Here is a 12159-nt window from a genome sequence, read left to right as displayed (position 1 = left end):
GCTGGGAAGAACCCAACACCCAGGGCCAAAGATGAGACAACCACCGAGGATGAAGATGAATCCAACAAGGGCAGGAAGCCAGAGAACTGAGACAGACACAGACCTGGTGGGGCGTACCATTGAGGAGGTGCTTGTGCAGACAGGCAGGGAACATGAGAACAGCAGACAGAGGCTGAGGGAGTGGATAAGTTGGAGGTCTGGGGAGTAGGCAGGCAAGTGCCCTCAAGGAAGGGTGCAGCACAGGAAATGCCCTCTAGGGAGGCACAGAGGAGCCACAGGGCACCTTCAAATGAGTCGGCCATGCCAATGACACCCTCTTAGAGGCAGAGTGTGGCAAAGGTGTCTTCCTGTAGGGTCCAGGATATGGCAGAGGTGGAAACCAAAGCAAACAGCACATGGAGCTGTTCCCCATGAGGACCATGATGCCAGGGGAGAGGGAGATTCTTTCATTACCAGCCAGATCCATGGAGAGAACATGTGCAACACAACAGGCTAGTTCAGGTTAAGGCCAACGCTAAGACAAGCTGAGCCCAATCCAGAAACCAATCAGAACAAGGCGAACTGGATAGGGTGGGGAAAATGGCAGGCAAAAATAATGACACAAGCCCAGAAACCCAGCTGGACCAGGGACAGGTGTCTCAAACTCAGCTGGGACAGGGACAGATGTCTCAGACTCAGCTGGCCCAGGGACAAATGTCTCAGACTCAGCTGGGACAGATGTCTCAGACCCAGCTGGACCAAGGACAGGTGTCTCAGACTCAGCTGGGACAGGGACAGATGTCTCAGACTCAGCTGGACCAGGGAGGATTGTGTATATGAGTGGATAATGGGTCTTTGACAGGGAATAGGGGTGCAGAGTGGGAAGAGATGGAAATTACGGCACTTCTATCACAACACCACCTCTATCATAACATCACCTCTATCACAACAACACCTCTATCATGACTCCACCTCTATCATAACACCACCTCTATCATAACATCACCTCTATCACAACATCACCTCTATCATGACTCCACCTCTATCATAACTCTACCTCTATCATAACACCACCTCTATCACAACACCTCTATCATAACTCTACCTCTATCATAACACCACCTCTATCATGACTCCACCTCTATCATAACTCTACCTCTATCATAACACCACCTCTATCACAACAACACCTCTATCATAACTCTACCTCTATCATAACACCACCTCTATCACAACAACACCTCTATCATAACTCTACCTCTATCATAACACCACCTCTATCACAACAACACCTCTATCATAACACCACCTCTATCACAACAACACCTCTATCATAACTCTACCTCTATCATAACACCACCTCTATCACAACAACACCTCTATCATAACTCCACCTCTATCATAACTCTACCTCTATCATAACACCACCTCTATCACAACAACACCTCTATCATAACTCTACCTCTATCATAACACCACCTCTATCACAACAACACCTCTATCATAACTCCACCTCTATCACGACACCACCTCTATCACAACACCTCTATCATAACTCCACCTCTATCACAACACCTCTATCATAACTCCACCTCTATCATAACTCCACCTCTATCATAACAACACCTCTATCATAACACCACCTCTATCATAACTCCACCTCTATCATAACTCCACCTCTATCATAACTCTACCTCTATCATAACTCCACCTCTATCACAACTCTACCTCTATCATAACTCCACCTCTATCACAACAACACCTCTATCATAACTCCACCTCTATCACAACTCTACCTCTATCATAACTCCACCTCTATCACAACAACACCTCTATCATAACACCACCTCTATCATAACTCCACCTCTATCACAACAACACCTCTATCATAACTCCACCTCTATCATAACTCCACCTCTATCGCAACAACACCTCTATCATAACTCCACCTCTATCACAACAACACCTCTATCATAACTCCACCTCTATCACAACACCTCTATCATAACTCTACCTCTATCATAACTCCACCTCTATCACAACTCTACCTCTATCATAACTCCACCTCTATCACAACAACACCTCTATCATAACTCCACCTCTATCACAACAACACCTCTATCATAACTCCACCTCTATCACAACAACACCTCTATCATAACACCACCTCTATCATAACTCTACCTCTATCATAACTCCACCTCTATCACAACATCACCTCTATCATAACTCTACCTCTATCATAACTCCACCTCTATCACAACAACACCTCTATCATAACTCCACCTCTATCATAACACCACCTCTATCACAACTCTACCTCTATCATAACTCCACCTCTATCATAACTCCTCCTCTATCACAACAACACCTCTATCATAACTCCACCTCTATCATAACACCACCTCTATCATAACACCACCTCTATCATAACACCACCTCTATCATAACTCCATCTCTATCATAACTCGACCTCTATCATAACTCCACCTCTATCATAACACCACCTCTATCATACCACCACCTCTATCATAACTCCACCTCTATCATAACTCCACCTCTATAATATAAGCTGGACATCATGCCATCCAAGCAGTCTAGGCAGGCAGCAGTGTCTGACTAGCTGCTTGCTGAGAAGCAACATAATTTGGCAGGGACAGTCTGAAACATTAGTATCAGTATTGGCCCTGTCAAGATTTCACAGGCACTGGGTCCAACGCTGTTCCTCTGAGCCATTTCACTCCTGGGAAATCAGAAACATCCAGAGCAGGAGGCGGAGCCATGTGAAGGGCGGGGCCAAAGAAAAATACCAGAGACTATGGAACCGGGGAGGGGGGGGCATGAAATATGAGACTATAGAACAAAGTCTATAAATTATCTTTGTGTAGCAAGACTCTAAGTGTTTGGCCATGTGCAGAACCTCAAGGATGAACGTGAGTATCTGGTCAGCGCCCCAAAGAAATGAGAGATGGTGGCATCTGAATATAAACCTGGAATCTCCCCTGACTGGTGTATGAGAGGCTTAAAGTAGACTCAAAATAGAGTCAAATTACAGCCTACGGGATTTGGACAGAACTCATAAAACTAACACTGACAAGACTCATAAAACTGGTTGGGCTGGAAGTGACAGACAAAATGTGGAGCAGTTAAGTTATGTATCTGGACAAGTTAGAAACCCGGCAGACAAATATGAGTTTGTAATGGGTCTTCATGATTCAGCTGTAGCTGATAAGGAAATGAAAACCAGCATGGAGGTGCTGGTCAACAGGGAGGTGATGCTGAGTATCAGAGAGGATAAACGGTGTCTATAAGGGCATGACAACCTTACAGCTGTGTTTGCATTTCTGCTTCTTTCTCCTTTTCCCTGTTCCTCTCTCTCCCAGCTACGCGGATATCCTCTTTGTGACGATCCCGTCTGCAAACATGCTGGAGTTCAACCTGATGAATGAGAAACTGATCCTGTTCTCAGCCAAATCCTTTCATATCAAGCACATGGTCGACCTCTTCATCTCGCATCTCAAGAAGGTGGGGGGTGTTGGTAATGACATCTATAACTTCCTCATTCCTGTTTCATTTTCTTCTCCCCAGTTCCTTCCAGTCATGGTCCTGTGGTAGAGAACTGGTCTTGTGACCGGAGGGTCGTGGGTTTGATTCCCAGGCCTGAGGCCATGACTGAGGTGCCCTTGAGCAAGGCACCTAACCCCAACTGCTCCCCGGGCGCCGGGCTAGGGCTGCCCACCGCTCTGGGCACGTGTGATCCACAGCCCCCTAGTGATCACTAGTGTGTGTGTTTGTGTGTGTGTTCTAATTGCACATATGGGTAAATGCGGAGGACAAATTTCGATTGCAGTGCAAATCACAGTTGACAAATATTTCACATCTTCTTGGCGTCCCACTAGTGACCTTGTAGCATTCTCCTCTCTTCCAGACCTGATGTTCTCATCCTTACCCCACAGTCCTCTCTTTAAGGAGACAAACTGATGTGCCAAGCATTCAACCAGCAGAAGACTGTGCGGCATACCAGGAATATCTAACTGACTTCACTGTGATTTCACAGAGTCTTTTCTGTCACATACTCTGCAGGATTCAGAGTATGCAGTGGCGGAGAAGAATTACATCACAGAGGACCGGGCTCTGCTCAGCTTTCATAAAGGAGACATCATACGCTTGCAGGTTGTGGATGGACTAGAAGAGGGTGAGATGCAGTGAGATGCTCTCTTGTGTTTTTCCTTCTTAGGTGCACACATCACACACACACACACACACACACACACACACACACACACACACAGTAGGTTTGCTAATAGTTGCTTTTCAATGTGCTATCCTGCTTATATTTTCTATCGGGCACTTGTATGCATATGTGGTTGTGTGTTTTTCAGGTCAGCTATATGGATGTGTGGTTAAGAAAAAGGTGATCTACCTAGAGGAGGTAAAGAGAGGCACTGCAGACTTCGGTAAGCTGTGTTCCTTCAAGTCTGAATATTTTTAATAACCTTCTGACTTCTGAATCTGACAACACAGTGATTGTTATGTGATAGTGACAGTCATTGAAAAAATACTTCAAAAGCATAGCGACCAAATTAAAGACTCACCTGTTTAAATTAGCACCACTACCTACTTAAATTAGCACAGATAGCACTTGTCCTCGTTCTTAAATTGTATGTTTATCTGTCTATGGTTATTTGCGCTTCTTGTTTTAAGTCTTCATTCCTGTTTAAGTGACCCTATTTAATTTGAAATACTATGTAATTGATTATTGATTACTAGCATTGATTCCTGTAGTTTAGTAGTAGTCTGGCTCAAGGGTTTCTTGAATTCTGATCTATCTATGCTACTATCTGGGATGAATTCTGTGAACAGATGCAAAGCACTTTGTAAGTTGCTCTGGATAAGAGCATCTGCTAAATGCCCTAAATGTAGGCCTACAGACATATAGGTTTAAGGAAGGACCATAACCATATAACGTAAACCTAGCTCAATTATGTTTTTCCATATTGTGGGATTTTGGTGCATAAAATCACTCTAAGGTGAGCTCAAGAGACCATCTTACTGTCAGGGAAGCAGGCCAGAGACGGTCCCTTCTGAGACAGCCTGGTGTGGATTAAAGCCGAGTGTTTAGATTTGGCAGGTTTATCCTTCACAGCATGCCGGGGTGCTGAGTTTTTGCCAGCAAAAACGAACTAAAGTGTGACTGCTGCCAAATTCCAGGCTGGTGTGTCCCAGACTGCCAGAACAATGCGGGGTCATGTTTTACATTGTGGTGCCTGTTTTCCATTTTTCTGATTTATCGTGGTGTCTTTATTTTTCGGATAATAGGTCACGAATTAAATTATGTCATAACACAGCTCACAATGCAAATAATCCAGAAGACCTGTTGTCTGCCTATTAACCTCAGTTAACTGTGGTTATGTTACATTATAAACAATAATTAATGCTGTGTGTGAACTCAGCTACTCAACCTGTTGTTTTGGTCTGTCCCAAAGACCTAGTGAGGTGTCTAAGTTGGCACTGATTCCTTAGGCAGCTGTTTAAGTAGGCAGCGTTATATCAGACATCTGTCCTCACACGACATTGAGATTCGCCAGTTACAGAGAGAGCAATTTCACCACAGCTTGTTCTCTCCCAGTGTATGACATCAGTATTTATTTACCTCAGTTTCTAGCGTTGCCTCTGCGTTTCTGCACGATGGATTTACCTCTCCCCTTTTTTATCGCAATTTTTATTCACGCCTTATATAAACTACTTATTGTGCCAAGACGTTTAGCTAGCTGGCTATCCACAACAGTAGCTTGAGGCTTCACCGTTCGCTAGCATAAATGCTAAGCCCTCTGTGTATAAAACTGTATAAAGTGTAGCATTTATTTAACCATTTAGTTTAGTTTGTAACCAAACTATGTGGTTTTATATTTCAAAATATATTTTGAATGTTTCTTGAACAGCAGAGCAAATTAGCTACAACAACGCACATTTGAATATATAGTGAACCTTTTTGAGTGATGTCACAAAGGCAGCAGCTTGCTGTCCTCATTAGCATATCCACTCCCCCTCTCCAGGCTGGAGGTTTGGAGCGGTGATGGGCCGCAGCGGTGCCTTCCCTGCTGATTGCATCGTTCCCGTTGCGGCTCCCGACTTCTTGAGTCTGCCGGTGGAGAGGCGAGGAGAGCCGCACGACCGCCACAGCCAAGTGGTGTCGACGGGGGCTGTTGCGTTCGCCGTAGCGTCCAGCGCTGCTGCCTATGAACTTGACCCCATGATAGAGGTCAGTGTGAGTCCTTCAGCTAGAACATGCTACAGATCACAATATGTGCTAAGAATCCTTAAAGAAAGGTTGCTCAGTCCAGATCCTCAGAACCCACCAGACGGTCCCTGCTTTCACTTCGTCCCATCTTCTTGAACATAAGCTATTAACACCCGATACTGATCCACTGGGTGTTTAAGGTACAAGTGAGGACCATCTGGTGGGCTCCCAGGCCTAGTTTGAAAAAGACCATCATAAAGGACTTTCAGGTCCTATAAGCCGGCAAAAAAGACATTTATCTCAGGTCTTTGCCTGAATGTTAACTCACAGGGTGTGAAATATACTGTTTTGATAAATCACCTTATTCACTGTGGTAATGATCTCATATCTGACTTCCCTTAGTTGGATGGGTTTGATGATTTTGGTGGTGTCAAAGCAGGGGCGACTGTCCTCTTGGACAGTCAATATAACATGGTGGAGTTTGCCAAGAAGTACTTCAGACAGTCTAGTGGAAGCAGAAGGTTTGTGATCTGGTAGCTCACCTAGTACAGCAGATAGAGTACACCTAGTACAGCAGATAGAGTACACCTAGTACAGCAGATAGAGTACACCTAGTACACCTAGTACAGCAGATAGAGTACACCTAGTACACCTAGTACAGCCAAGCTCACTGGTTTAATTCCACACATACTGTCATACTAAGACATATATAAGTTGCTGAGCATAATAGTTAAAAATGTAAATGAACAGTCCCACGTGAACAGTTATTCTGCCTCTTAATTAACTCTTCATTTCAATTCAAATCACTCATGTCAATACAAATTATCAAATTAAATCAATTAAATAAATTGTAGTTTTTAACATAACACAAGTGACATTGTTTCTGCATCTTTCATGTTTTCAGTGAATCGTTACGAGAGAAATCTAAGAAAGGCAGCAAGGACCCTGCCGAAATGGTGAAGTTTAGCAAGGTAGCGCAAATATTTATTTCAGGTGCCTTAAATCGTGTCATAAAATTTAACATTTCTTACCCTGTGTCAAATCTGTTTGTCACGTTGAGGACCCCGGCCCCTCCCTTTTGGGCGTGTGTAAACGTTGTCCACGTGCTTTGTCTGCGTCAGTGGATATACGTGGTTGGGGGTTTTTGTCGTGTGATTTATAAGTTTCACCTGTGAATCGTCTCGTGATCACGTGGGGCTAATGTGTCTTGCCTATTTAATGTGCGCTCGTGCAGTGTCCTGTGCTCGTCGTTGTCTAAGTCTGCACGTTGTGTGACTCGTGTGTGTTTCTCGTGCGCTATTGCGCAATACCTGTGTGCATTAAAAAGTGACGTCTGTCTACAAAATCAAGGATTCTGTGTCTCGTCCTTGGCGTAGCCCGAACGTCACAGAGCGACGAGCCGTAAGAGACACCGACATGCCAGGCTACAAGCCAAAGCCCAAGAAGGGCAAGAAGCAGAGTAAGTGGCATCACCACACGTCTTCCTCCCCTCCGGCCACGCCGACTATGGAGCAGCTCCAGCAAGACCCGGAGTGCTCCTATATGCTGTGCGCGGCTCGGGAGACCGCTATTCCCTGGCTGGCGGAGGAATACTGCCAGACGGCGGTAAGGGTGTGGCAGGAGAAGCACCCCTCTCCTTCCAGGGATCCCTCGCCCATACGGGTGGGCATCCACGAGCTAGAGGGCTCCTCCCCGTGCCAAGAAGCCATACCGACGGTCGAGGAGTTGGAGAGAGACCCGGTGTGTGCCTACCAGCTGGCCACAGCCCGGGGGCTCGAGAACCGGGACCCCGAGACGGCGGAGATCTTCCGGCAGGGCGCGGTGAGGATCTGGAGGGAGAGACACGCTCCTCCTGCCCGCGCTCTCTCGCCTCTGAGGGTGGGCTCGTTCGTCATGGGTGCTACCGAGTCCACCCCAGAGAGTGAGTTCGGGTCGGAGGAGGAAGAGGAGGTAGAGGACTACCCCCCCTCTATATGTGACGCCCCCACCGTCGACTATGGTGGGGAGGAGGAGCCAGATGACGTGGTGGAAGGCTACCCTCCGTCATTATGCAACGCCTCCACCGTGGACTACGGTGGAGAAGAGGAGGAGGACTACCCTCCATCTGTGGGTGACGCCTCCACTGTGGACTACGGTGGGGAGGAGGAGTCGGAGGACGAGTCGGAGGACGAGGATTACCTCCCTCCGCCCGTGTGCCCCTCTCGCACCGCAGAGAAAGGTGAGGAAGACGGGGAGTACCCTTCGTCCGAGGGCTCCTATACCACGGAGGGAGAAGAGAGCCCTCCCCCCTCAGAGATGTCTGTGGAGACCGTGAGAGGGAAGCGGACGCCCTCTTCCACTCTCTCCGGCGACAGTAAAATGGACTGCTCCCGGGGTGGCAGCCCGGAGCAGTCCATGGAGCGGAGCCAGGGGAGGGAGGAGGACATGGACATTGCCGAGGAAACCCCAAACGGCCCGCACGGGGCGTCTGCCAGCCGCGGTGCACCATACGCGTCCGCCAGCCAAGCTGCTCCCAACAGAGGTTTCGCAGCGACGCCTGGCGGAGGACCGACCACTGCGGCTCCCGATCTCTCTCCCCTCTATACTCTCCTCCTGGCGCGCAGCCTGGCGCCTGTTATGTGTTTGTCTGTGCCAGTGTTCGTCAGTCTTCCCGTGTGTCTGCCAAACCCCCTGTTCCCGTTTGTGCCTCTGTGTGTGTGTGTATGCCAGTCTGTGTGTTTGTTTCTGTTCCGTTTAATGTGTCTCCCGTCTTTTCCCCCGTCTTCTCAGGGAGGGTGTTCTAGGCAGTCCGTGGCGGACGCTTCACCAAGGGCGGTCACCTCCCAGACGCAGGACTGAGCGCGTTGGATCCGCCCATCGTCGTGGGTTCGGGGCACTCGGTCCTGTTGGCACCCCGGGACGGGTAGTGCCCTTGGAGGGGGCGTCTGTCATGTTGAGGACCCCGGCCCCTCCCTTTTGACCGTGTGTAAACATTGTCCACGTGCTTTGTCTGCGTCAGTGGAGATACGTGGTTGGGGGTTTTTGTCGTGTGATTTATAAGTTTCACCTGTGAATCGTCTCGTGATCACGTGGGGCTAATGTGTCTTGCCTATTTAATGTGCGCTCGCGCAGTGTCCTGTGCTCGTCGTTGTCTAAGTCTGCACGTTGTGTGACTCGTGTGTGTTTCTCGTGTGCTATTGCGCAATACCTGTGTGCATTAAAAAGTGACGTCTGTCTACAAAATCGAGGATTCTGTGTCTCGTCCTTGGCGTAGCCCGAACGTCACACTGTTACCCACGTTTAGAAATAAAATACACTGACTCTGCAGGAATAATACCCGTCTCCCTCATTTTTTATATTTTATTTTGTTTTTATTTACCCCGTTTTTCCCCCAATTGTAGTCAATATGCAGAGGTGGGCATTCTAGGTTCAGAAAGTAAATTACCAAGATTTAGCTCAGGCTTCCTGGGCTGTGTTGATTCCACTAATTTTACTTGGCTTGCATCAATTAGAAAATCCAGCAAGCTTGAATAAAATCCTGGGAAGGAGTTTTACTTTCTGAACCTGGAACGCCCACCTCTGTCAATTCTATTCTATTTTAAGAATCGACTCTGACAACCTCCAACCCTGGAGAGTATTAACTAAGCCATGTTCTACCAATCCCCTTCTTCAGAACCCCATCCAGGAGTCCCTGATCGAGTTCACTGACCCCAACATGAACAGGATTGCTTCTGAGATCTTCCTAGGTGAGCCTAGTCTGTCAGGAGCCATGTCATACTGCTTCTAATACAGTTCTTCTAATACAGCTCTATTGTGCCTTTTGCTGTCTTCTGCATTGTGGTGTATGTTTCACGTACACAGCCGCAATGAAGTTCATGGGAGACCATCCTCTCCGGGGCCAATCGGAGCACTTCGTATTGTGCACCTTCCTGAAGGTACGTCACCACAGCACCAGTGATGACGGCGCCGTACACGATGCGTGGTTCGTTGTTGCTGTGATAGATTGGCTGAACACGCCTTTCCCCTCGCAGCTGATCGGAGAGCAAGGGCTGATGAGGGACGAGGCTTACTGTCAGGTTCTGAAACAGATCACGGCCAACACCAGCCCCAAGCCGTGAGACACAGCACGCTTGTCCTCTCTGCACAAAGGAACCTTATGATTATCAACTCATCATGGCCAGTCACAAAATAAAAAAGACAGGCAGAAGAGACGTTCACACACAAAATGTGTTTACGTGTGCATGTGTGGGTATGTATGTGTGCATGCGTGTGTGTTTGTGTGTCTGTGTGTGTGTGTGTGTGTGTGTGTGTGTGTGTGTGTGTGTGTGTGTGTGTGTGTGTGTGTGTGTGCATGTTCTCTCTCCCAGGGATAGCTGTCAGAATGGCTGGCGTTTGCTCTATATTCTCACAGCGTACAGCCGCTGCTCAGAAGTGCTCAAACCCTTCCTGCTCAAGTTCTTATATGATACCTGCAAGAACCCAGGATCCCTGTTTCAGGGTACACACACACGCGCACACACACACACACACACATGCGCACACACACACACACACACACACATGCACACACACACACACACACACACACACACACACACACACACACACACAGTTTGCCTTCCTTTTATGACCAGTTAACATGATTGGCTAGTGTGTCATTCCCAGGCATTGCTAAAGCCTGTGAGCAGAACCTGAGGAAGACCTTCCAGTTCGGGGGCAGGAGTGTTCTACCCAGCAGTATGGAGCTCAAAGCCATAATGGTCAGAACTCACGAACACACACACACCTGAAAATATGCCCAAATTGTTACATGGAGCATTTGCTGTATGTTATATGTGTTTGTGTGTGTGTGTGTGTGTGTGTGTGTGTGTGTGTGTGTGTGTGTGTGTGTGTGTGTGTGTGTGTGTGTGTGTGTGTGTGTGTGTGTGCACATGTATGGTCCCCCATGTTTCCCCAGGCCGGTCGAAGCTCAAAGAGGCAGCTCTTCCTGTTGCCTGGAGGAACTGAGCGACATCTGAAGATCAAAACCTGCTCTGTAAATTGCCCTTATCTTTGCATCTTTGCATAATTTGTGTCATGTCTTTGTGCTTTCATGCTATTCATGCGTATGTTTGTGTGTGTGTGTGTGTGTGTGTGTGTGTGTGTGTGTGTGTGTGTGTCAATCAGAGGTTTTCCGTGCATATACTAATATTAGTTCTGTGTAGGTGGCTTTAGATGTTATAGAGGAGCTGTGCTATGAGATGGCACTGCAAAGACTGGAGGCCATAGACGAGTACACCGTTTTCATCGTCATAAACGGAGGTAGATGAAGCCCATTAAACGTCCAGACACCCCACATCAGTCCTACAAGTTACAGGAATGATCACAGGATAGTGTTTACTGCAGAAACAATAGTGCAAGCTCAGGTTCACATGTTTCGACCCAGATCCTGCCTTACACACTGGGAACCCCAGTGAGTTGTGGACAATGTGGTTTTGTTCCCGTGGTCAAGGTCAAAATGTGCGGCCGCTGAATAAGAGGGAGTACATCCTGGACATTGGGACGGAGGCGGAGCTGATCGACAGCAACTACAGCTTCTGGTTCCGGCGGGTCATATGGGCTCATCCTCTCAAGTTTGACAATGAGCTGAGCGTCACAGTGCACTATAACCAAGTATGACAACTCTCTGCTGCCTTGAACTTTCACCTGGGATAAGGCCCCCAAAACGCGTTATAATGTTCGTTATTGCCAGGAGAGTGTCTATTACAGTCGTAAACAGATTAAATATGTGTGTAGTAGTAAATCTAGTGTAGTAGTCTGTGTTTGAAGAACAATAAAATTAAGGATTGAGATAATGGTCTACAATCACAGTGTGTGTGTGTGTGTGTGTGTGTGTGTGTGTGTGTGTGTGTGTGTGTGTGTGTGTGTGTGTGTGTGTGTGTGTGTGTGTGTGTGTGTGTGTGTGTGTGTGTGTGTGTGTG

At 47.4% G+C, this 12159-nt stretch overlaps 1 protein-coding gene across 1 annotated transcript in view; it reads left to right on the top strand.

Annotated features, from left to right (window-relative positions):
- The window catches only part of myo15ab (myosin XVAb), a 48909-nt gene that overhangs the window by 31319 nt on the left and 5431 nt on the right, over positions 1–12159 (top strand). Inside the window, exons 41-54 of the mRNA XM_076990048.1 lie at positions 3363–3504; positions 4063–4174; positions 4362–4436; positions 6036–6241; positions 6623–6741; positions 7125–7191; positions 9873–9945; positions 10061–10134; positions 10231–10313; positions 10567–10697; positions 10865–10959; positions 11157–11234; positions 11404–11500; positions 11691–11851. Coding sequence (XP_076846163.1) covers positions 3363–3504; positions 4063–4174; positions 4362–4436; positions 6036–6241; positions 6623–6741; positions 7125–7191; positions 9873–9945; positions 10061–10134; positions 10231–10313; positions 10567–10697; positions 10865–10959; positions 11157–11234; positions 11404–11500; positions 11691–11851 — 1513 coding nt within the window. The remainder of the gene's footprint in view (positions 1–3362; positions 3505–4062; positions 4175–4361; positions 4437–6035; positions 6242–6622; positions 6742–7124; positions 7192–9872; positions 9946–10060; positions 10135–10230; positions 10314–10566; positions 10698–10864; positions 10960–11156; positions 11235–11403; positions 11501–11690; positions 11852–12159) is intronic.

This window comes from Brachyhypopomus gauderio, unplaced genomic scaffold (genome assembly GCF_052324685.1).
Source record: "Brachyhypopomus gauderio isolate BG-103 unplaced genomic scaffold, BGAUD_0.2 sc72, whole genome shotgun sequence".
In the NCBI taxonomy this organism is placed as follows: Eukaryota; Metazoa; Chordata; class Actinopteri; order Gymnotiformes; family Hypopomidae; genus Brachyhypopomus; species Brachyhypopomus gauderio.
This window is presented reverse-complemented; position numbering and strand designations above follow the sequence as displayed.